Source organism: Ranitomeya variabilis, chromosome 2 (genome assembly GCF_051348905.1).
Source record: "Ranitomeya variabilis isolate aRanVar5 chromosome 2, aRanVar5.hap1, whole genome shotgun sequence".
Classification (NCBI taxonomy): Eukaryota; Metazoa; Chordata; class Amphibia; order Anura; family Dendrobatidae; genus Ranitomeya; species Ranitomeya variabilis.
In genome coordinates this window covers 367922508-367944359 of record NC_135233.1, presented here as the reverse complement: position 1 = coordinate 367944359, position 21852 = coordinate 367922508, and the positions used below count along the sequence as shown (strand labels likewise).

Here is a 21852-nt window from a genome sequence, read left to right as displayed (position 1 = left end):
GGGTCGTTACGGACGCGGCGATACTAAATATGTGTATTTTAATTGTTTTTTTTTTAAATTTAGATAAAGAAATGTATTTATGGGAACAATATATTTTTTTGTCTTTATTTATTTAGGAATTTATTTTTTTTACACATCTAAATATTTTTTTTTTACTTTTTTACATTGTCCCAGGGGGGACATCATGTATAGTGACAGATCGCTGATCTGACACTTTGCAGAGCACTGTGTCAGATCAGCGATCTGACGTGCCCTGCTGCAGACTTACCAGCGCCTGCTCTGAGCAGGCACTTGGTAAGCCACCTCCCTGCAGGACCCGGAAGTAGCCCCGCGACCATTTTGGATCCGGGGCCTGCAGGGAGGAGACGCTCGGTACAAGGTGAGCACATCGCCTTGTACCGATCGTCTCAGGGAAGCACGCAGGGTGCCCCCTCCCTGTGCGATGCTTCCCTGTACCGCCGGAACACTGCGATCATGTTTGATCGCAGTGTGCCGGGGGTTAATGTGCCGGGGGCGGTCCGTGACTGCTCCTGGCACATAGTGCCGGATGTCAGCTGCGATAGTCAGCTGACATTCATCCGCGCTCCCCCCGTGAGTGTGGCCGATCGTATATGACGTACTATCCCGTCACTGGGAATGAAGTCCCAGGTCACCTTGACGGGATAGTATGTCATATGTGATTAAGGGGTTAAAGATAATTTTCAAAGTAAATATTTTTCAACATATATAATTAGTACAGTGCTTGTGTAGCTTACTATGAATAAATTACAGAAAAAAATGATGTGGAGTCACTGAAAATTTTGTTAAACAGCTGAGGGAATGCAGACAGCTGGGGGCAGATGTTTCTAGCCTGGGAAGGGAGTAATAAACAAGGAGCTTCCCAGGCTATTAACATCAGCTGACAGCTGCCTTTACTAGTTATTAATGCGTGGAGCACCTCTATAATTAATAACCAGCAAAGGCTAGGCAGATAGCTGCAGGCTGATATTAAAGGGAACCTGTCACCCCCCCAGGCGTTTTTAACTAAAAGAGTAATGCTGCATTCTGACAAGGTGCTCTTTTAGTTCTGGGTGCTGTAACTGCCGAAATAATCCGTTTTGTAATTTGTCCTAAATACCTTTTCTTCAGTCAAGGAGGCAGGCCTTTTCCCCCTGCTGCAGACGCCACACAGCCGTCACTCAAATCTTCTTGGCACCGGGCGCCGCCTCCTCATCGCTGTTTTGAAATGAGCCGGCGCCTGCGCTCTTTTGTCATGCCTTGGGCAGGCGCAGTGAGCGCTGCCTGTCCTCTGTCCTCATATGCAGTCTAGCTGACTGCGCCTGTGCGGCCGCCCTGCCTGTGAATCCCAGCCCCGCAGTGTCTTCTGATTTATTCATACTACGGGGCTGGGGTTCACAGGCAGGGCTGCGCATGCGCCCACCGGACGGCACCAAAGAACATGATCGGGGTCGGTATTACCGACCCGTTTTGCGATCGCCGGTAATTAACTGTTTACCGGCAACCGCAAAAAAAAAAAGCGATGTGCAATTCTCTGTCCTCTGATGTGATCTGACATGTCCGCACTGGACCTGATCGGCCTTCACCTACGCTTGTCCTTCCTGGCACCAAGGGGGTGATTCTGAAAATGTCTCCAGGTACAGCTTGCATGTCATAGTGTAGTAATGGTGTCTTTCTTTTTATGCTCTTTTTATACATCTAGGAGGCCATAATGGCACAACGTTAATAAAAAACGTAGCGTAGGACTGCCCCATTATGAGATTGCCGTGAAGTGGCGGGGTAGCTCAAAAAATTGATCAATTATTTGCTAAATGTCTCATATTTGAACTACAGTTAGAATTCAGTAGGTGCATGTGCACCATTTGTATTGCGTTCTGACCATTAGCAGTGCTGGCTTCTCTTTTTTTTTTCTTTTCCACTGTTTAGGTACATCAGGGGATCTCTAAACGCCACAGCCAATTTTGCGCTCAAAAAGTCAAGTCAAATAGTGCTCCTTCCCTTCTGAGCTCTGCCGTGTGCCCAACCAGTGGTTTACCCCCACACATGGGGTATCAGTGTACTCAGGACAAATTGGACAACAACTTTTGGGGTCCAATTTCTCTTGTTACCCTTGTGAAAATAAAAACTTGGGGGCTAAAAAATCTTGTTTGTGAAAAAAAAATATTTTTTATTTTCACGACTCTGCATTATAAACTTCTGTAAAGCACTTGGGCATTCAAAGTTCTCACCACACATTTAGATAAGTTCCTTGGGGGGTCTAGTTTCCAAAATGGGGTCACTTGTGGGGGGTTTCTACTGTTTAGGTACATCAGGGGCTCTGCAAACACAACATAACGCCCGCAGACCATTCTATCAAAGTTTGAATTCCAAAACGGCGCTCCTTCCCTTCCGAGCTCTGCCATGCGCCCAAACAGTGGTTTACCCCCACATATGGGGTATCAGCCTACTCAGCATAAATTGCACAATAAATTTTGGGGTCCAATTTCTCCTGTTACCCTTGTGAAAGTAAAAATTTGGGGGTGAAAAATCATTTTTATGGAAAAAATATGATTGTTTTATTTTCATGGCTCTACATTATAAACTTCTGTGAAGCAGTTGGAGGTTCATAGTGATCACCACACATCTAGATAAGCTCTTTGGGGGGTCTAGTTTCCAAAATGGGGTCACTTGTGGGGGTTTCTACTGTTTAGGTACATCAGGAGCTCTGCAAATGCAACATGACGCCCGCAGACCATCCCGTCAAAGTCTGCATTCCAAGCGGCGCTCCTTCCCTTCCGAACCCCGATGTGTGCCCAAACAGTGCCCCCCCACATATGGGGTATCAGCGTACTCAGGACAAACTGATCAACAGATTTTGGGGTCCAATGTCTCCTGATAAACTTGAGAAAATAAAAAATTGCAGGCTAAAAAATCATTTTTGAGGAAAAAAAAGGATTTTTTATTTTCACGGTTCTACTTTATAAATTTCTGTGAAGCACTTGGGGGTTTAAAGTGCTCACCACACATCTAGATAAGTTCCTTAAGGGGTCTAGTTTCCAAAATGGGGTCACTTGTGGGGGGTTTCCACTGTTTAGGCACATCAGGGGCTCTCCAAACGCGACATGGTGTCCGATCTCAATTCCAGCCAATTCTACATTGAAAAAGTAAAACGGCACTCCTTCTCTTCCAAGCTTTGCGGTGCGCCCAAACAGTGGTTTACCCCCACATATGGGGTATCGACGTACTCAGGAGAAATTGCACAACAACTTTTGTGGTCTAATTTCTCCTTTTACCCTTGTGAAAATAAGAATTTATGGGCGAAAAGATCATTTTTGTGTAAACAAATGCGATTTTTTATTTTCACGGCTCTACTTTATAAACTTCTGTGAAGCACTTGGGGGCTCAAAGTGCTCACCACACATCTAGATAAGTTCCTTAAGGGGTCTAGTTTCCAAAATGGTGTCACTTGTGGATGGTTTCTACTGTTTAGGCACATCAGGGGCTCTCTAAACGTGACATGGCATCCGATCTCAATTCCAGCCAATTCTGCATTGAAAAAGTCAAACGGCGCTCCTTCTCTTCCAAGCTCTGCCGTGCGCCCAAACAGTGGTTTACTCCCACATATGGGGTATCGGCGTATTCAGGAGAAATTGCACAACAAAATTTATGGTTAAATTTCTGTTTTTACACTTGTGAAAATAAAAAAAAATGGTTCTGAAGTAAACTGTTTGCAAAAAAAAGTTAAATGTTCATTTTTTCCTTCCACATTGTTTCAGTTCCTGTGAAGCACGTAAAGGGTTAATAAACTTCTTGAATGTGGTTTTGAGCACCTTGAGGGGTGCAGTTTTTAGAATGGTGTCACACTTGGTTATTTTCTATCATATAGACCCCTCAAAATGACTTCAAATGAGATGTGATCCCTAAAAAAAAAAATGGTGTTGTAAAAATGAGAAATTGCTGGTCAACTTTTAACCCTTATAACTCCCTAACAAAAAAAAAAAATTGTTTCCAAAATTGTGCTGATGTAAAGTAGACATGTGGGAAATGTTGCATCAAAAAAAAGGAAAGAAAACTGCCTAAATCAGTGGCAAAGCTTCAAAACAATATATACATCAAAAAACGGACATAGAAGCAATTAGCCATAAAATTGCAAATCTTTATTAGGACATATATAAAAACAATTTTTATCAAACATGTAAAAAGGTGGGGATAGAAATATACAAAAGAACCACCAGAGGAGGCAATAAATTATGATATCATTAAATATACGAAAAGTTCATAATTAAATACAAAAGGTAAGTATATGCCATGTGCAAAGCTTATGATATTAAGATAGTGCAATTGAAGGAGTCTAAGAAAGGCTTCCTATTATGTAAATCATACAATAAAGGCAACATGCACATGCTGGTGAACCCAGGTATCTTTCTAACAATGCATGTCCCGGGATGAGTAATTCACAATAAATGCAAAGGAAAACATGTAATGAACGGGCTATTCAGGGAGTAAAAGGTGATAAGGGAATATAACCCTTTATATGAAGCAGGTGAGACAAAGTCTCATACAAAGTAACACATAAGACCAAGTGGTTCAATAAATGTACAGTATCCTGAATGTTATAGCAGCCTAAACATAAGATAGTTCACATGCGGAAAGCATTGTAGGTGACATATGAAAGAAAAACATGCTGGGTTATTACCTCAAGGTGGTGGCACCGACCCGACGCGCGTTTCGCGTATAGCTTCGTCTAGGGAAATGTGCGAAGCTATACGCGAAACGTAATGATTGTAATATTAATATAATAGTAGTGCAAATAAAAGTAAAAATAATAATGATAATAGTAATATAATACATATATAATATAATATCATAAATTTAATTTTAATATATAAATATATCATAATTTAAATATCCAGAACAAAAATGAGACAGAACATCCAACTGGCAAAGAAGTGAAATGATTCTTGGATGTTCTGCCTCATCTTTGTTGTGGGTGTTTTTGGAGAGAGTACAGAGCCGTCGGAGGTTCTCGCACCCACGGAAATGGAGCCGCTGCTATTTATTTACATTATTAAATTAAATATCAATTCATTACAAAAATATAAATATTTAGAAAAATAAAAAAAAAATCTTTTCCTAGATTCAGAAATCATTTCTGGATATGATTAAGTTCTAGAGGAGTTTCTTCTTCTGTGCACCCTGAGCAGTAGAATCAGTGATCACTAGTGATGTCTTCATATTTTCCAAAGCTTAAAGTGAACTTTTCAGGACAATGTATTCTAGGGAAACTAGTAATATGGCCATATAAGTCTTAGTACAACAAATGGATCACTATGTGTGTATTGTTGTACAAAGACCAACCACAAGTTTGGGTGATGTCCAGGTGGGATTGGCATTCCAAAAACTGACGTCTTCATTTGACCTTGGAGGGTGAAGAACATCCTCTAGACTTGTAGATCTACTTTTAATCTTTTTTGGTGTTTAGTTCCCATGAGCCCAACATGCAACATCTTGCACCAATAATGGGATGAGGCCGAGTAACACTGCATCCTGGAGACATTGTGAAGATTCCTACAAAAGAATGATATCATGATAATCCCTCATTTATTTTGCATATTCAAGGTCACAGCCAAGGCCAGCTCCATATATATGCGGATCTTGGGTGGTAGAGTCACCTTCTGTCCCTAAGTTTCCTCCTGATAACCAAGCATTGAACATGGGCCACAAAACCCAGTAGGCTCTGTTATTAACCCACCTTCCCCTGTAGAGTAGACCATATACTGATGGGTGTAATGGTCTCCAAAGTGGGGTGTGCATCAAATCAATAGTACAATAGTCCCCTTGCAACCTCTTGGACCCACTAGACCCACAGTGGATACCATCCTCCTCCAGCTGGCACCTCCTAGGGTTGGTGGTGCTAATGCACTCCTAGTGTCCAATGATGTCTAGTGCCAGCGTAAACTAGCTGGACATTGGAATCACCCATCCATATGTCTACTACCTTCAACATTTCCCTTCTACTTTACCAAGACTGTAAATCTCTATCCCGCTGTCCACCATTGCCATGCTGCCTTCAATTATCTGTCCTACATCTCTCCTCTGGACACTGCGCCTCCTAGATATTACATTAATTTTATTTCACTTAGTTTGTGACAAGAACATTCACAATTCTTGCGCAGGACACTTACCTTATCCTTAAAGTGCTGAAGATGGTGAAACCAAGCCTTCAACTCATCGGAGGGAGTCTCACTGATTTCTGATGACTCTTTCTGCCAGACAGAAGATGATGATAAGTGATGGATGATATGTCTAGTACAAACAAACTAGGAAGAACAGGAAATTGGAACTTACACAGATCGTGAGATCATCTCTCAGTTTAAGGAAGATCATAAGGGACTGGGATCCGAGATCTGTAGCACCAGACGTGGACTTGCTCTGCAGGACATCAAGTGTTTGTGACACTCGTTCCAAGATGAAGATGAGACGATCACTGGTCTGTGGAGAGGATTAGAGGGTCACATGGTTATTTTTGGGTTTCAGGTTGTGTTGGGGGGTCAGTAAGAGGAGCAAAACCGCTATGTACTTACCATTAGGTCACACACAGATGGCTTGTGTCTCATCATTCTTCTGTAGCATTTGATGGCAGTGGTGGACATGTCCTTCTCCTGTGGACAAAGCAGGATTTTTTTTTTAGCTTTTCAGCATATAACGTATATAATATGTTCAGTAGAAGAGACATCATTTAGAATATCTACTGTATAGTCTATTATCCAGAGGGAGTGAAATGTCAGGAACCGACGTTCAATGCTTCAAGGCATCAGTCAATGGAAGCAGCTATTACGAGAGCCACCATGTAATACATAGCGGAGAAGATTTGGATCGGTTCCTGATTTTGGCACCACCTGGACATCCACGATTTGACTCCTCTCTATATAGCACAACCTCTCTCCTTACATGTTCATTCTGCAGTTGTCGGATCACCCTGATATCAGCGGATGATACTGATTGATATCTGGACATCGGGCAGTGTCTCTGGTGTAGAAGTCCGGTCACTGCCACAACTACAACACTGATGACCACCAGTCTGACGTCCATGGCTGGAGAATTGATGTCGATTTGGAGTTTTTCTCTTCCTATGAACCTAGGTATAAGAATTTAATACATAAAACCTGATTATTATCCATTGTGTAAATGTCCCCAGCACTGATATTCTGCATGTACACTCAGTAGAAGATGCTCACCTGCCCGGTCGTCTTTCTCTCTGCGGCTTGTAGCTCTGTCTCATGTCTACCCATGTTTCGGCTTTTATATTTCAATCTCCAGGAGAGAAAATTCTTCATTTTCAGGATGTGCAGATATCTTCTATGTACGTCCAGAATACAAGTGACAGCAGACAAGTGACAGCAGGCATGGGAACCTATCGCTTTCTGTTTCCCTACTGTACAGGTGAGAAGAAGACGTCACATCGCTGGGAGGAGACTCATACAGGTGAAGCATCTGCACAAGAATCCTCCCGATGCTGCATGAAAGAAAGGGTTAATTGTGATGGTTTTGACTCTCCGGTTAATGTTCAGAATGTTCTGTTCGGAGCAGGGACGAGGATTTGCAAGGACTTTTTGTAGGAAGAAATTGTACGTAGAGAACGTACTTACTGATTAGATACTCACTGAGTGTTTCCGGCAGTCGAGTGCAAAATATAAGGGGCTATCTCAGGTGCAGGGAGGTAGCCCATCCACCCAAAAGTAGTCCATCCACCCAAAAGTAGCCCATCCACACAAACGTAGCCAATCCACCCAAAAGTAGTCCATCCACCCAAAAGTAGCCCATGCACCCAAGGGTAGCCCATCCACACAAAAGTAGCCCATCCACCCAAAAGAACCCCATCCACAGAAAAGTAGCCAATCTACACAAAAAAAGCCCATCCACAGAAAAGTAGCCCATCCACGCAAAAGTAGCCCATCCACGCAAAAGTAGCCCATCCACACAACAGTAGCCTATCCACACAACAGTAGCCTATCCACCCAAAAGTAGCCCATCTAAGCAAAAGTAGCCCATTAATACAAAAGTAGCACATCCACGCAAAAATTAGCCCATCCACGCAAAAGTAGCCAATCCATGCAAAAGTAGCCCATCTACGCAAAAGTAGCCCATAGACACAAAGTAGCCTATCCACACAAAAGTAGCCCATCCACGCGAAAATTAGCTCATCTACCCAAAGCAATATGGTGTGTACAGGAGACAACGCCGACAGTGGGTATAAGCCAGAAGTAGGCTAATCTCATCCACTGGATATGGCAAAACAAAAAAACTTAAAGGGTTTTTTGATTTCCGAAAATCTCTGTTGCCTCGTCTGTAGTTTGTAAAAAAACCTCCTCACCCTCGCCGGGTCCAGCGCCGAGTCTCCATCACTGCTACCGATAATTGATATTGTTCGCAGTCGACGTGACGTCAGAGCTGTAGACAATAAAAGACCCTCAGAGCAGCGGAGGAGACTCAGCGCTGGACCTGGAGAGGGCGAGTAAAGTGCTGTGTATTTTAAAATAATCTGCAGCCGGGTGGACAGAAGTTTTTCGAAAATGGGAAACATCTTTAGGGTATGTGCACATGACAGCTTTTTCTGGCAGATTCGCCTAATAAAGTACTTAGCGTTCCAAATAATGAACGTATGCACAGCAATGTCAAAAACGACTTGCTGCGCACATGTTCCATCTTTTGTAATGCTGTGAAATGGCAAAAATGGCGACTATTTCCATTTTTCACGCGGCTTCTGCTTGCGAACAAAAAGACAACAAAGAAGAAGCCTATGGAAAATACCGCTGGCGTTTTCCTGGAGCATCTTCAAAAGTGAGGAGGGTAAAATCACGCCACGTGCACAAAGCCTGAATGATTACTCAGCCTCTTTGCATTTTCTAGATAACTATCTTTTGCACTTAACGCATACTTTCTTAAAAATGATCCATCTCTTGCCATAAAATGCTCGGTTCTCCTGATTCCGGCGATGTTTTTCTTATGTTCCTGCTCCTCTCCGTTCCTGAGATATGGCCTCCTCTTCCCTGTATATTAATCTAACCTTTTTAGCCAACTGGGCGTGTTGCTCAACTTTTCTTTGTGACCATTTTGAATAATTTGCCAAATAGACGTCACCATGTCTTGCCTCACCCACTCTTATGGAGCTAGTCAGGACTGAGGCAAAAAAAAAGTTACAGAAATTTTGCGCCAATTCAGGCTGTTTTATGTCAGAATCCTGGAGTAATCTCTTCCATGAATCGGCTCTGGATTTATTTGCATTTCCATCAGATAAAACAATGACGTATTTCTGACAAGTGACAGGTCGTGGAAGTGTCCACTTGGCGGTTAACTGTGAATCTTTATTTCTGGAGGCGCCTGGTTCTCATTATGGAAATCCAGATACAAATCAGGCAATGCTTCATGGGAAAAATGTATGCAAATTAGCTGCCCTCCAGAAAGAAGAATGTTCTCTCCCTCCTGCCCCCTAGCAGAGGCGGCTACCCTAAAAGTCAGTGTGGAACACCCTCAGGGCAAAATCTGCTCAGACACTGATCTACTGTTTAGGTGAAGTTTTTATGTTAAATATTTTTTTTTAAATGATTGTTTATTATTTTTATTTTCATATAATAATCTCTGGTTACTTTCCAGCGCTGACAGGGAAATAGGAAGCAACAGAAACCGCTGATCCTACGGAGATGTATAGAAATATTTTCTAAGATTACTCTGACCCGGGAGGAGGTGAGCTGTGACATCAGCCATTGTCAATGGTGGATCCTGTGTTATCTACGGTATATAGAGGTGTTATCAGTCATTGTACAGGAGGGGGAGGTGAGCTGTGACATCACCTATTGTGAATGGTGGATCCTGTGTTATGTACTGTATATAGAGGTGTTATCAGTCATTGTACAGGAGGAGGAGGTGAGGTGTGATATCACCTATTGTGAATGGTGGATCCTGTGTTATCTACTGTATATAGAGGTGTTATCAGTCATTATACAGGAGGAGGAGGTGAGCTGTGACATCAACTATTGTGAATGGTGTATCCTGTGTTATATACTGTATATAGAGGTGTTATCAGTCATTGTACAGGAGGGGGAGGTGAGCTGTGACATCACCTATTGTCAATGGTGGATCCTGTGTTATCTACTGTATATAGAGATGTTATCAGTCATTGTACAGGAGGAGGAGGTGAGCTGTGACATCAACTATTGTGAATGGTGTATCCTGTGTTATATACTGTATATAGAGGTGTTATCAGTCATTGTACAGGAGGGGGAGGTGAGCTGTGACATCACCTATTGTGAATGGTGGATCCTGTGTTATCTACTGTATATAGAGGTGTTATCAGTCATTGTACATGAGGAGGAGATGAGCTGTGACATCACCTATTGTGAATGGTGGATCCTGTGTTATCTACTGTATATAGAGGTGTTATCAGTCATTGTACATGAGGAGGAGATGAGCTGTGACATCACCTATTGTCAATGGTGGATCCTGTGTTATCTACTGTATATAGAGGGGTTATCAGTCATTGTACAAGAGGAGGAGGTGAGCTGTGACATCACCTATTGTCAATGGTGGATCCTGTGTTATCTACTGTATATAGAGATGTTATCAGTCATTGTACAGGAGGAGGAGGAGGTGAGCTGTGACATCACCTATTGTGAATGGTGGATCCTGTGTTATCTACTGTATATAGAGGTGTTATCAGTCATTGTAAATGAGGAGGAGATGAGCTGTGACATCACCTATTGTGAATGGTGGATCCTGTGTTATCTACTGTATATAGAGGTGTTATCAGTCATTGTACAGGAGGAGGAGATGAGCTGTGACATCACCTATTGTGAATGGTGGATCCTGTGTTATCTACTGTATATAGAGGTGTTGTCAGTCATTGTGCAGGAGGAGGAGGTGAGCTGTGACATCACAACTATTGTGAATGGTGGATCCTGTGTTATCTACTGTATATATAGGTGTTATCAGTCATTGTACATGAGGAGGAGGTGAGCTGTGACATCACCTATTGTGAATGGTGGATCTTGTGTTATCTACTGTATATAGAGGTGTTATCAGTCATTGCACAGGAGGAGGAGATGAGCTGTGACATCACCTATTGTGAATGGTGGATCCTGTGTTATCTACTGTATATAGAGGTGTTATCAGTCATTGTACAGGAGGAGGAGGTGAGCTGTAACATCACCTATTGTGAATGGTGGATCCTGTGTTATCTACTGCATATAGAGATGTTATCAGTCATTGTACAGGAGGAGGAGGTGAGCTGTGACATCAACTATTGTGAATGGTGTATCCTGTGTTATCTACTGTATATAGAGGTGTTATCAGTCATTGTACAGGAGGAGGAGGTGAGCTGTGACATCACCTATTTTGAATGGTGTATCCTGTGTTATATACTGTATATAGAGGTGTTGTCAGTCATTGTACAGGAGGAGGAGGTGAGCTGTGACATCACCTATTGTGAATGGTGGATCCTGTGTTATCTACTGTATATAGAGATGTTATCAGTCATTGTACAGGAGGAGGAGGTGATCTGTGACATCAACTATTGTGAATGGTGGATCCTGTGTTATCTACTGTATATAGAGATGTTATCAGTCATTGTACAGGAGGAGGAGGTGAGCTGTGACATCAACTATTGTGAATGGTGGATCCTGTGTTATCTACTGTATATAGAGGTGTTATCAGTCATTGTACATGAGGAGGAGATGAGCTGTGACATCACCTATTGTGAATGGTGGATCCTGTGTTATCTACTGTATATAGAGGTGTTATCAGTCATTGTACAGGAGGAGGAGGTGAGCTGTGACATCACCTATTGTGAATGGTGTATCCTGTGTTATCTACTGTATATAGAGGTGTTGTCAGTCATTGTACAGGAGGAGGAGGTGAGCTGTGACATCACCTATTGTGAATGATGGATCCTGTGTTATCTACTGTATATAGAGGTGTTATCAGTCATTGTACAGGAGGAGGAGGTGAGCTGTGACATCACCTATTGTGAATGATGGATCCTGTGTTATCTACGGTATATAGAGGTGTTATCAGTCATTGTACAGGAGGAGGAGGTGAGCTGTGACATCACCTATTGTGAATGGTGGATCCTGTGTTATCTACTGTATATAGAGATGTTATCAGTCATTGTACAGGAGGAGGAGGTGAGCTGTGACATCAACTATTGTGAATGGTGTATCCTGTGTTATATACTGTATATAGAGGTGTTATCAGTCATTGTACAGGAGGGGGAGGTGAGCTGTGACATCACCTATTGTGAATGGTGGATCCTGTGTTATCTACTGTATATAGAGGTGTTATCAGTCATTGTACATGAGGAGGAGATGAGCTGTGACATCACCTATTGTGAATGGTGGATCCTGTGTTATCTACTGTATATAGAGGTGTTATCAGTCATTGTACATGAGGAGGAGATGAGCTGTGACATCACCTATTGTGAATGGTGGATCCTGTGTTATCTACTGTATATAGAGGTGTTATCAGTCATTGTACAGGAGGAGGATGTGAGCTGTGACATCACCTATTGTGAATGGTGTATCCTGTGTTATCTACTGTATATAGAGGTGTTGTCAGTCATTGTACAGGAGGAGGAGGTGAGCTGTGACATCACCTATTGTGAATGATGGATCCTGTGTTATCTACTGTATATAGAGGTGTTATCAGTCATTGTACAGGAAGAGGAGGTGAGCTGTGACATCACCTATTGTGAATGGTGGATCCTGTGTTATCTACTGTATATAGAGATGTTATCAGTCATTGTACAGGAAGAGGAGGTGAGCTGTGACATCAACTATTGTGAATGGTGTATCCTGTGTTATCTACTGTATGTAGAGGTGTTATCAGTCATTGTACAGGAGGAGGAGGTGAGCTGTGACATCACCTATTGTGAATGGTGTATCCTGTGTTATCTACTGTATATAGAGGTGTTGTCAGTCATTGTACAGGAGGAGGAGGTGAGCTGTGACATCACCTATTGTGAATGGTGGATCCTGTTATCTACTGTATATAGAGATGTTATCAGTCATTGTACAGGAGGAGGAGGTGATCTGTGACATCAACTATTCTGAATGATAGATCCTTTGTTATCTACTGTATATAGAGATGTTATCAGTCATTGTGCAGGAGGAGGAGGTGAGCTGTGACATCACAACTATTGTGAATGGTGGATCCTGTGTTATCTACTGTATATAGAGGTGTTATCAGTCATTGTACATGAGGAGGAGGTGAGCTGTGACATCACCTATTGTGAATGGTGGATCTTGTGTTATCTACTGTATATAGAGGTGTTATCAGTCATTGCACAGGAGGAGGAGATGAGCTGTGACATCACCTATTGTGAATGGTGGATCCTGTGTTATCTACTGTATATAGAGGTGTTATCAGTCATTGTACAGGAGGAGGAGGTGAGCTGTAACATCACCTATTGTGAATGGTGGATCCTGTGTTATCTACTGCATATAGAGATGTTATCAGTCATTGTACAGGAGGAGGTGAGCTGTGACATCAACTATTGTGAATGGTGTATCCTGTGTTATCTACTGTATATAGAGGTGTTATCAGTCATTGTACAGGAGGAGGAGGTGAGCTGTGACATCACCTATTTTGAATGGTGTATCCTGTGTTATATACTGTATATAGAGGTGTTGTCAGTCATTGTACAGGAGGAGGAGGTGAGCTGTGACATCACCTATTGTGAATGGTGGATCCTGTGTTATCTACTGTATATAGAGATGTTATCAGTCATTGTACAGGAGGAGGAGGTGATCTGTGACATCAACTATTGTGAATGGTGGATCTGTTGTGAAATTGGATTTTGGGCTCCCCCCGGTGGCCACTGGTGGAATTGAACTGGTGTGCATCATCCTCTCTGTTCACCTGTTTCCATCAGGAGGTGGGAGTCGCTATTTAGCCTTGCTCCTCTGTCACTTCCATGCCGGTCAACATTGTAATCAGAAGCCTTTCTGTGCATGTTCCTGCTGCTAGACAACTCCCAGCTAAGTTGGACTTTAGTCCTTGTTTGTTTTTGCATTTTGTTCCAGTTCACAGCTGTAGTTTCGTTTCTGTGTCTGGAAAGCTCTTGTGATCTGAAATTGCCACTCTGATGTTATGAGTTAATACTAGAGTCTTAAAGTAATTTCAGGATGGTATTTTGATAGGGTTTTCAGCTGACCATGAAAGTGCCCTTTCTGTCTTCCTGCTATCTAGTAAGCGGACCTCAATTTTGCTAAACCTATTTTCATACTACGTTTGTCATTTCATCTAAAATCACCGCCAATATTTGTGGGGGCCTCTGTCTGCCTTTCGGGGAAATTTCTCTAGAGGTGAGCCAGGACTATATTTTCCTCTGCCAGGATTAGTTAGTCCTCCGGCCGGCGCTGGGCGTCTAGGGATAAAACGCAGGCTACGCTACCCGGCTACTGTTAGTTGTGCGGCAGGTTTAGTTCATGGTCAGTTTAGTTTCCATCATTCCAAGAGCTAGTTCTTATGTTTGCTGGGCTATGTTCTCTTGCCATTGAGAACCATAACAGTTTGACCGGCCAGAAAGGGTTAAATTAATTGACAGAGAAAGGAGAGAAAAGAGAAGTCTGCTGAAGATTTTTTTTTTTTTTTTTTTTTTTTTCCTTCAGTTCTGAGTGTGCTTGTAATTGAATCTCTTGCAAGTCTGCCTATATTGCAGCCTTTCTCTCTCTCTCTCCTTCTAATCCTGGAATGGCTCTGTGTTCACCTGTTTAAAATGGATATTCAGAGTTTAGCTGCAGGTTTGAACAATCTCACCACGAAAGTTCAAAATTTACAAGATTTTGTTGTTCATGTTCCTATATCTGAACCTAGAATTCCTTTGCCTGAATTTTTCTCGGGGAATAGATCTTGCTTTCAAAATTTCAAAAATAATTGCAAGTTGTTTTTGTCCCTGAAATCTCGCTCTGCTGGAGATCCTGCTCAGCAGGTCAGGATTGTGATTTCCTTGCTCCGGGGCGACCCTCAGGATTGGGCTTTTGCATTGGCTCCAGGGGATCCTGCGTTGCTCAATGTGGATGCGTTTTTTCTGGCCTTGGGGTTGCTTTATGAGGAACCTCAGTTAGAACTTCAGGCGGAAAAGGCCTTGATGTCCCTATCTCAGGGGCAAGACGAAGCTGAAATATACTGCCAGAAATTCCGTAAATGGGCTGTGCTTACTCAGTGGAATGAGTGCGCCCTGGCGGCGAATTTCCGAGAGGGTCTCTCTGATGCCATTAAGGATGTTATGGTGGGGTTCCCTGTGCCTGCGGGTCTGAATGAGTCCATGACAATGGCTATCCAGATCGATAGGCGTCTGCGGGAGCGCAAACCTGTGCACCATTTGGCGGTGTCTACTGAGAAGACGCCAGAGAATATGCAATGTGATAGAATTCTGTCCAGAAGTGAACGGCAGAATTTTAGACGAAAAAATGGGTTGTGCTTCTATTGCGGTGATTCAACTCATGTTATATCAGCATGCTCTAAGCGTACTAAGAAGCTTGATAAGTCTGTTTCAATTGGCACTTTACAGTCTAAGTTTATTCTATCTGTGACCCTGATTTGTTCTTTATCATCTATTACCGCGGATGTCGACTCTGGCGCCGCATTGAGTCTTATGGATTGGTCCTTTGCCAAACGCTGTGGATATGATTTGGAGCCTCTTGAAACTCCTATACCCCTGAAGGGGATTGACTCCACCCCATTGGCTAGCAATAAACCACAATACTGGACACAAGTAACTATGCGGATTAATCCGGATCACCAGGAGATTATTCGCTTTCTTGTGCTGTATAACCTACATGATGTGTTGGTGCTTGGATTGCCATGGCTGCAATCTCATAACCCAGTCCTTGACTGGAAAGCTATGTCTGTGTTAAGCTGGGGATGTAAGGGGACGCATGGGGACGTACCTGTGGTTTCCATTTCATCATCTATTCCCTCTGAGATTCCTGAATTCTTGACTGAATATCGTGACGTTTTTGAAGAACCTAAGCTTGGTTCATTACCTCCGCACCGGGAGTGCGATTGTGCCATAGATTTGATTCCGGGTAGTAAATACCCTAAGGGTCGTTTATTTAATCTGTCTGTGCCTGAACATGCTGCTATGCGAGAATATATAAAGGAGTCCTTGGAAAAGGGACATATTCGTCCTTCGTCATCTCCCTTAGGAGCCGTTTTTTTCTTTGTGGCTAAGAAAGATGGCTCTTTGAGGCCGTGCATTGATTATCGGCTTTTGAATAAAATCACGGTTAAATATCAATATCCGTTGCCACTGCTGACTGATTTGTTTGCTCGCATAAAGGGGGCCAAGTGGTTCTCTAAGATAGATCTCCGTGGGGCGTATAATTTGGTGCGTATTAAGCAGGGGGATGAGTGGAAAACCGCATTTAATACGCCTGAGGGCCACTTTGAGTATTTGGTGATGCCTTTTGGTCTTTCAAATGCCCCTTCAGTCTTTCAGTCCTTAATGCATGACATTTTCCGTGATTATTTGGATAAATTTATGATTGTGTATCTGGATGATATTTTGATTTTTTCGGATGACTGGGACTCTCATGTCCAGCAGGTCAGGAGGGTTTTTCAGGTTTTGCGGTCTAATTCCTTGTGTGTGAAGGGTTCTAAGTGCGTTTTTGGGGTTCAAAAGATTTCCTTTTTGGGATATATTTTTTCCCCCTCTTCCATCGAGATGGATCCTGTCAAGGTTCAGGCTATTTGTGATTGGACGCAACCCTCTTCTCTTAAGAGTCTTCAGAAATTTTTGGGCTTTGCTAACTTTTATCGTCGATTTATTGCTGGTTTTTCTGATGTTGTTAAACCATTGACTGATTTGACTAAGAAGGGTGCTGATGTTGCTGATTGGTCCCCTGCTGCTGTGGAGGCCTTTCGGGAGCTTAAGCGCCGCTTTTCTTCCGCCCCTGTGTTGCGTCAGCCTGATGTTGCTCTTCCTTTTCAGGTTGAGGTCGACGCTTCTGAAATCGGAGCTGGGGCGGTTTTGTCGCAGAGAAGTTCCGATTGCTCCGTGATGAGACCTTGTGCTTTTTTCTCGCGTAAATTTTCGCCCGCCGAGCGGAATTATGATGTTGGGAATCGGGAGCTTTTGGCCATGAAGTGGGCTTTTGAGGAGTGGCGTCATTGGCTTGAGGGGGCTAGACATCAGGTGGTGGTATTGACTGACCACAAAAATCTAATTTATCTTGAGTCCGCCAGACGCCTGAATCCTAGACAGGCGCGCTGGTCGTTGTTTTTCTCTCGGTTTAATTTTGTGGTGTCCTACCTGCCGGGTTCTAAGAATGTTAAGGCGGATGCCCTTTCTAGGAGTTTTGAGCCTGACTCCCCTGGTAATTCTGAACCTACAGGTATCCTTAAGGACGGAGTGATATTGTCTGCCGTTTCTCCAGACCTGCGGCGGGCCTTGCAGGAGTTTCAGGCGGATAGACCTGATCGTTGCCCACCTGGTAGACTGTTTGTTCCTGATGATTGGACCAGTAAAGTCATTTCTGAGGTTCATTCTTCTGCGTTGGCAGGTCATCCTGGAATCTTTGGTACCAGGGATTTGGTGGCAAGGTCCTTCTGGTGGCCTTCCCTGTCTCGAGATGTGCGAGGCTTCGTGCAGTCTTGTGACGTTTGTGCTCGGGCCAAGCCTTGTTGTTCTCGGGCTAGTGGATTGTTGTTGCCCTTGCCTATCCCGAAGAGGCCCTGGACGCACATCTCGATGGATTTTATTTCGGATCTTCCTGTTTCTCAGAAGATGTCTGTCATCTGGGTGGTGTGTGATCGTTTCTCTAAGATGGTCCATTTTGTTCCCCTGCCTAAGTTGCCTTCTTCTTCCGAGTTGGTTCCTCTGTTTTTTCAAAATGTGGTCCGTTTGCATGGTATTCCGGAGAATATCGTTTCTGACAGAGGTACCCAATTCGTGTCTAGATTTTGGCGAGCATTCTGTGCTAGGATGGGCATAGATTTGTCTTTCTCGTCTGCTTTCCATCCTCAGACTAATGGCCAGACCGAGCGGACGAATCAGACCTTGGAGACATATTTGAGGTGTTTTGTGTCTGCAGATCAGGATGATTGGGTTGCTTTTTTGCCTTTAGCGGAGTTTGCCCTCAATAATCGGGCCAGCTCTGCCACCTTGGTGTCTCCCTTTTTCTGTAATTCGGGGTTTCATCCTCGATTTTCTTCTGGTCAGGTGGAATCTTCGGATTGTCCTGGAGTGGATGCTGTGGTGGAGAGGTTGCATCAGATTTGGGGGCAGGTAGTGGACAATTTGAAGTGGTCCCAGGAGAAGACTCAGCTTTTTGCCAACCGCCGGCGTCGGGTTGGTCCTCGGCTTTGTGTTGGGGACTTGGTGTGGTTGTCTTCTCGTTTTGTCCCTATGAGGGTTTCTTCTCCCAAGTTTAAGCCTCGGTTCATCGGCCCGTACAAGATATTGGAGATTCTTAACCCTGTGTCCTTCCGTTTGGACCTCCCTGCATCTTTTTCTATTCATAATGTTTTTCATCGGTCATTATTGCGCAGGTATGAGGTACCGGTTGTGCCTTCCGTTGAGCCTCCTGCTCCGGTGTTGGTTGAGGGCGAGTTGGAGTACGTTGTGGAAAAAATCTTGGACTCCCGTGTTTCCAGACGGAAACTCCAGTATCTGGTCAAATGGAAGGGATACGGTCAGGAGGATAATTCTTGGGTGACTGCCTCTGATGTTCATGCCTCCGATTTGGTCCGTGCCTTTCATAGGGCTCATCCTGATCGCCCTGGTGGTTCTGGTGAGGGTTCGGTGCCCCCTCCTTGAGGGGGGGGTACTGTTGTGAAATTGGATTTTGGGCTCCCCCGGTGGCCACTGGTGGAATTGAACTGGTGTGCATCATCCTCTCTGTTCACCTGTTTCCATCAGGAGGTGGGAGTCGCTATTTAGCCTTGCTCCTCTGTCACTTCCATGCCGGTCAACATTGTAATCAGAAGCCTTTCTGTGCATGTTCCTGCTGCTAGACAACTCCCAGCTAAGTTGGACTTTAGTCCTTGTTTGTTTTTGCATTTTGTTCCAGTTCACAGCTGTAGTTTCGTTTCTGTGTCTGGAAAGCTCTTGTGATCTGAAATTGCCACTCTGATGTTATGAGTTAATACTAGAGTCTTAAAGTAATTTCAGGATGGTATTTTGATAGGGTTTTCAGCTGACCATGAAAGTGCCCTTTCTGTCTTCCTGCTATCTAGTAAGCGGACCTCAATTTTGCTAAACCTATTTTCATACTACGTTTGTCATTTCATCTAAAATCACCGCCAATATTTGTGGGGGCCTCTGTCTGCCTTTCGGGGAAATTTCTCTAGAGGTGAGCCAGGACTATATTTTCCTCTGCCAGGATTAGTTAGTCCTCCGGCCGGCGCTGGGCGTCTAGGGATAAAACACAGGCTACGCTACCCGGCTACTGTTAGTTGTGCGGCAGGTTTAGTTCATGGTCAGTTTAGTTTCCATCATTCCAAGAGCTAGTTCTTATGTTTGCTGGGCTATGTTCTCTTGCCATTGAGAACCATAACATGGATCCTGTGTTATCTACTGTATATAGAGATGTTATCAGTCATTGTACAGGAGGAGGAGGTGAGCTGTGACATCAACTATTGTGAATGGTGGATCCTGTGTTATCTACTGTATATAGAGGTGTTATCAGTCATTGTACATGAGGAGGAGATGAGCTGTGACATCACCTATTGTGAATGGTGGATCCTGTGTTATCTACTGTATATAGAGGTGTTATCAGTCATTGTACAGGAGGAGGAGGTGAGCTGTGACATCACCTATTGTGAATGGTGTATCCTGTGTTATCTACTGTATATAGAGGTGTTGTCAGTCATTGTACAGGAGGAGGAGGTGAGCTGTGACATCACCTATTGTGAATGATGGATCCTGTGTTATCTACTGTATATAGAGGTGTTATCAGTCATTGTACAGGAGGAGGAGGTGAGCTGTGACATCACCTATTGTGAATGGTGGATCCTGTGTTATCTACTGTATATAGAGATGTTATCAGTCATTGTACAGGAGGAGGAGGTGAGCTGTGACATCAACTATTGTGAATGGTGTATCCTGTGTTATCTAATGTATGTAGAGGTGTTATCAGTCATTGTACAGGAGGAGGAGGTGAGCTGTGACATCACCTATTGTGAATGGTGTATCCTGTGTTATCTACTGTATATAGAGGTGTTGTCAGTCATTGTAAAGGAGGAGGAGGTGAGCTGTGACATCACCTATTGTGAATGGTGGATCCTGTGTTATCTACTGTATATAGAGATGTTATCAGTCATTGTACAGGAGGAGGAGGTGATCTGTGACATCAACTATTCTGAATGATAGATCCTTTGTTATCTACTGTATATAGAGATGTTATCAGTCATTGTACAGGAGGAGGAGGTGAGCTGTGACATCACAACTATTGTGAATGGTGGATCCTGTGTTATCTACTGTATATAGAGGTGTTATCAGTCATTGTACATGAGGAGGAGGTGAGCTGTGACATCACCTATTGTGAATGGTGGATCTTGTGTTATCTACTGTATATAGAGGTGTTATCAGTCATTGCACAGGAGGAGGAGGTGAGCTGTGACATCAACTATTGTGAATGCTGTATCCTGTGTTATCTACTGTATATAGAGGTGTTATCAGACATTGTACAGGAGGAGGAGGTGAGCTGTGACATCAACTATTGTGAATGGTGTATCCTGTGTTATCTACTATATATAGAGATGTTATCAGTCATTGTACAGGAGGAGGAGGTGAGCTGTGACATCAACTATTGTGAATGGTGGATCCTGTGTTATCTACTGTATATAGAGATGTTATCAGTCATTGTACAGGAGGAGGTGAGCTGTGACATCATCTATTGTGAATGGTGGATCCTGTGTTACTACTGTATATAGAGGTGTTATCAGTCATTGTATAGGAGGAGGTGAGCTGTGACATCACCTATTGTGAATGGTGGATCCTGTGTTATCTACTGTATATAGAGGTGTTGTCAGTCATTATACAGGAGAAGGAGGTGAGCTGTGACATCACCTATTGTGAATGGTGGATCCTGTGTTATCTACTGTATATAGAGGTATCAGTCATTGTACAGGAGGAGGAGATGAGCTGTGACATCACCAATTGTGAATGGTGGATCCTGTGTTATCTACTGTATATAGAGGTGTTATCAGTCATTGCACAGGAGGAGGAGATGAGCTGTGACATCACCTATTGTGAATGGTGGATCCTGTGTTATCTACTGTATATAGAGGTGTTATCAGTCATTGTACAGGAGGAGGAGGTGAGCTGTAACATCACCTATTGTGAATGGTGGATCCTGTGTTATCTACTGCATATAGAGATGTTATCAGTCATTGTACAGGAGGAGGAGGTGAGCTGTGACATCAACTATTTTGAATGGTGGATCCTGTGTTATCTACTGTATATAGAGGTATCAGTCATTGTACAGGAGGAGGAGATGAGCTGTGACATCACCTATTGTGAATGGTGGATCCTGTGTTATCTACTGTATATAGAGGTGTTATCAGTCATTGCACAGGAGGAGGAGATGAGCTGTGACATCACCTATTGTGAATGGTGGATCCTGTGTTATCTACTGTATATAGAGGTGTTATCAGTCATTGTACAGGAGGAGGAGGTGAGCTGTAACATCACCTATTGTGAATGGTGGATCCTGTGTTATCTACTGCATATAGAGATGTTATCAGTCATTGTACAGGAGGAGGAGGTGAGCTGTGACATCAACTATTGTGAATGGTGTATCCTGTGTTATATACTGTATATAGAGGTGTTATCAGTCATTGTACAGGAGGAGGAGGTGAGCTGTGACATCACCTATT

The 21852-nt window shown here is 43.3% G+C and overlaps 2 protein-coding genes across 2 annotated transcripts in view; one reads left to right on the top strand and one right to left on the bottom strand.

Annotated features, from left to right (window-relative positions):
• Nucleotides 1-1542: 1542 nt before the first annotated feature.
• Nucleotides 1543-21852, top strand: part of LOC143809434 (uncharacterized) — a 44143-nt gene continuing 23833 nt past the window's right edge. The window contains exon 1 of the mRNA XM_077292504.1: nucleotides 1543-1634. The gene's annotated coding sequence lies outside the window, so the exon portion shown is untranslated. The remainder of the gene's footprint in view (nucleotides 1635-21852) is intronic.
• Nucleotides 5455-7258, bottom strand: LOC143803765 (interferon lambda-3-like). The gene is made up of 6 exons (XM_077281534.1): nucleotides 7215-7258; nucleotides 6928-7114; nucleotides 6561-6638; nucleotides 6325-6468; nucleotides 6162-6242; nucleotides 5455-5544 (listed from the first exon to the last, which is right to left on the bottom strand). Exons 1-6 carry the CDS (start codon nucleotides 7256-7258, stop codon nucleotides 5455-5457), a joined length of 624 nt encoding a protein of 207 aa, XP_077137649.1.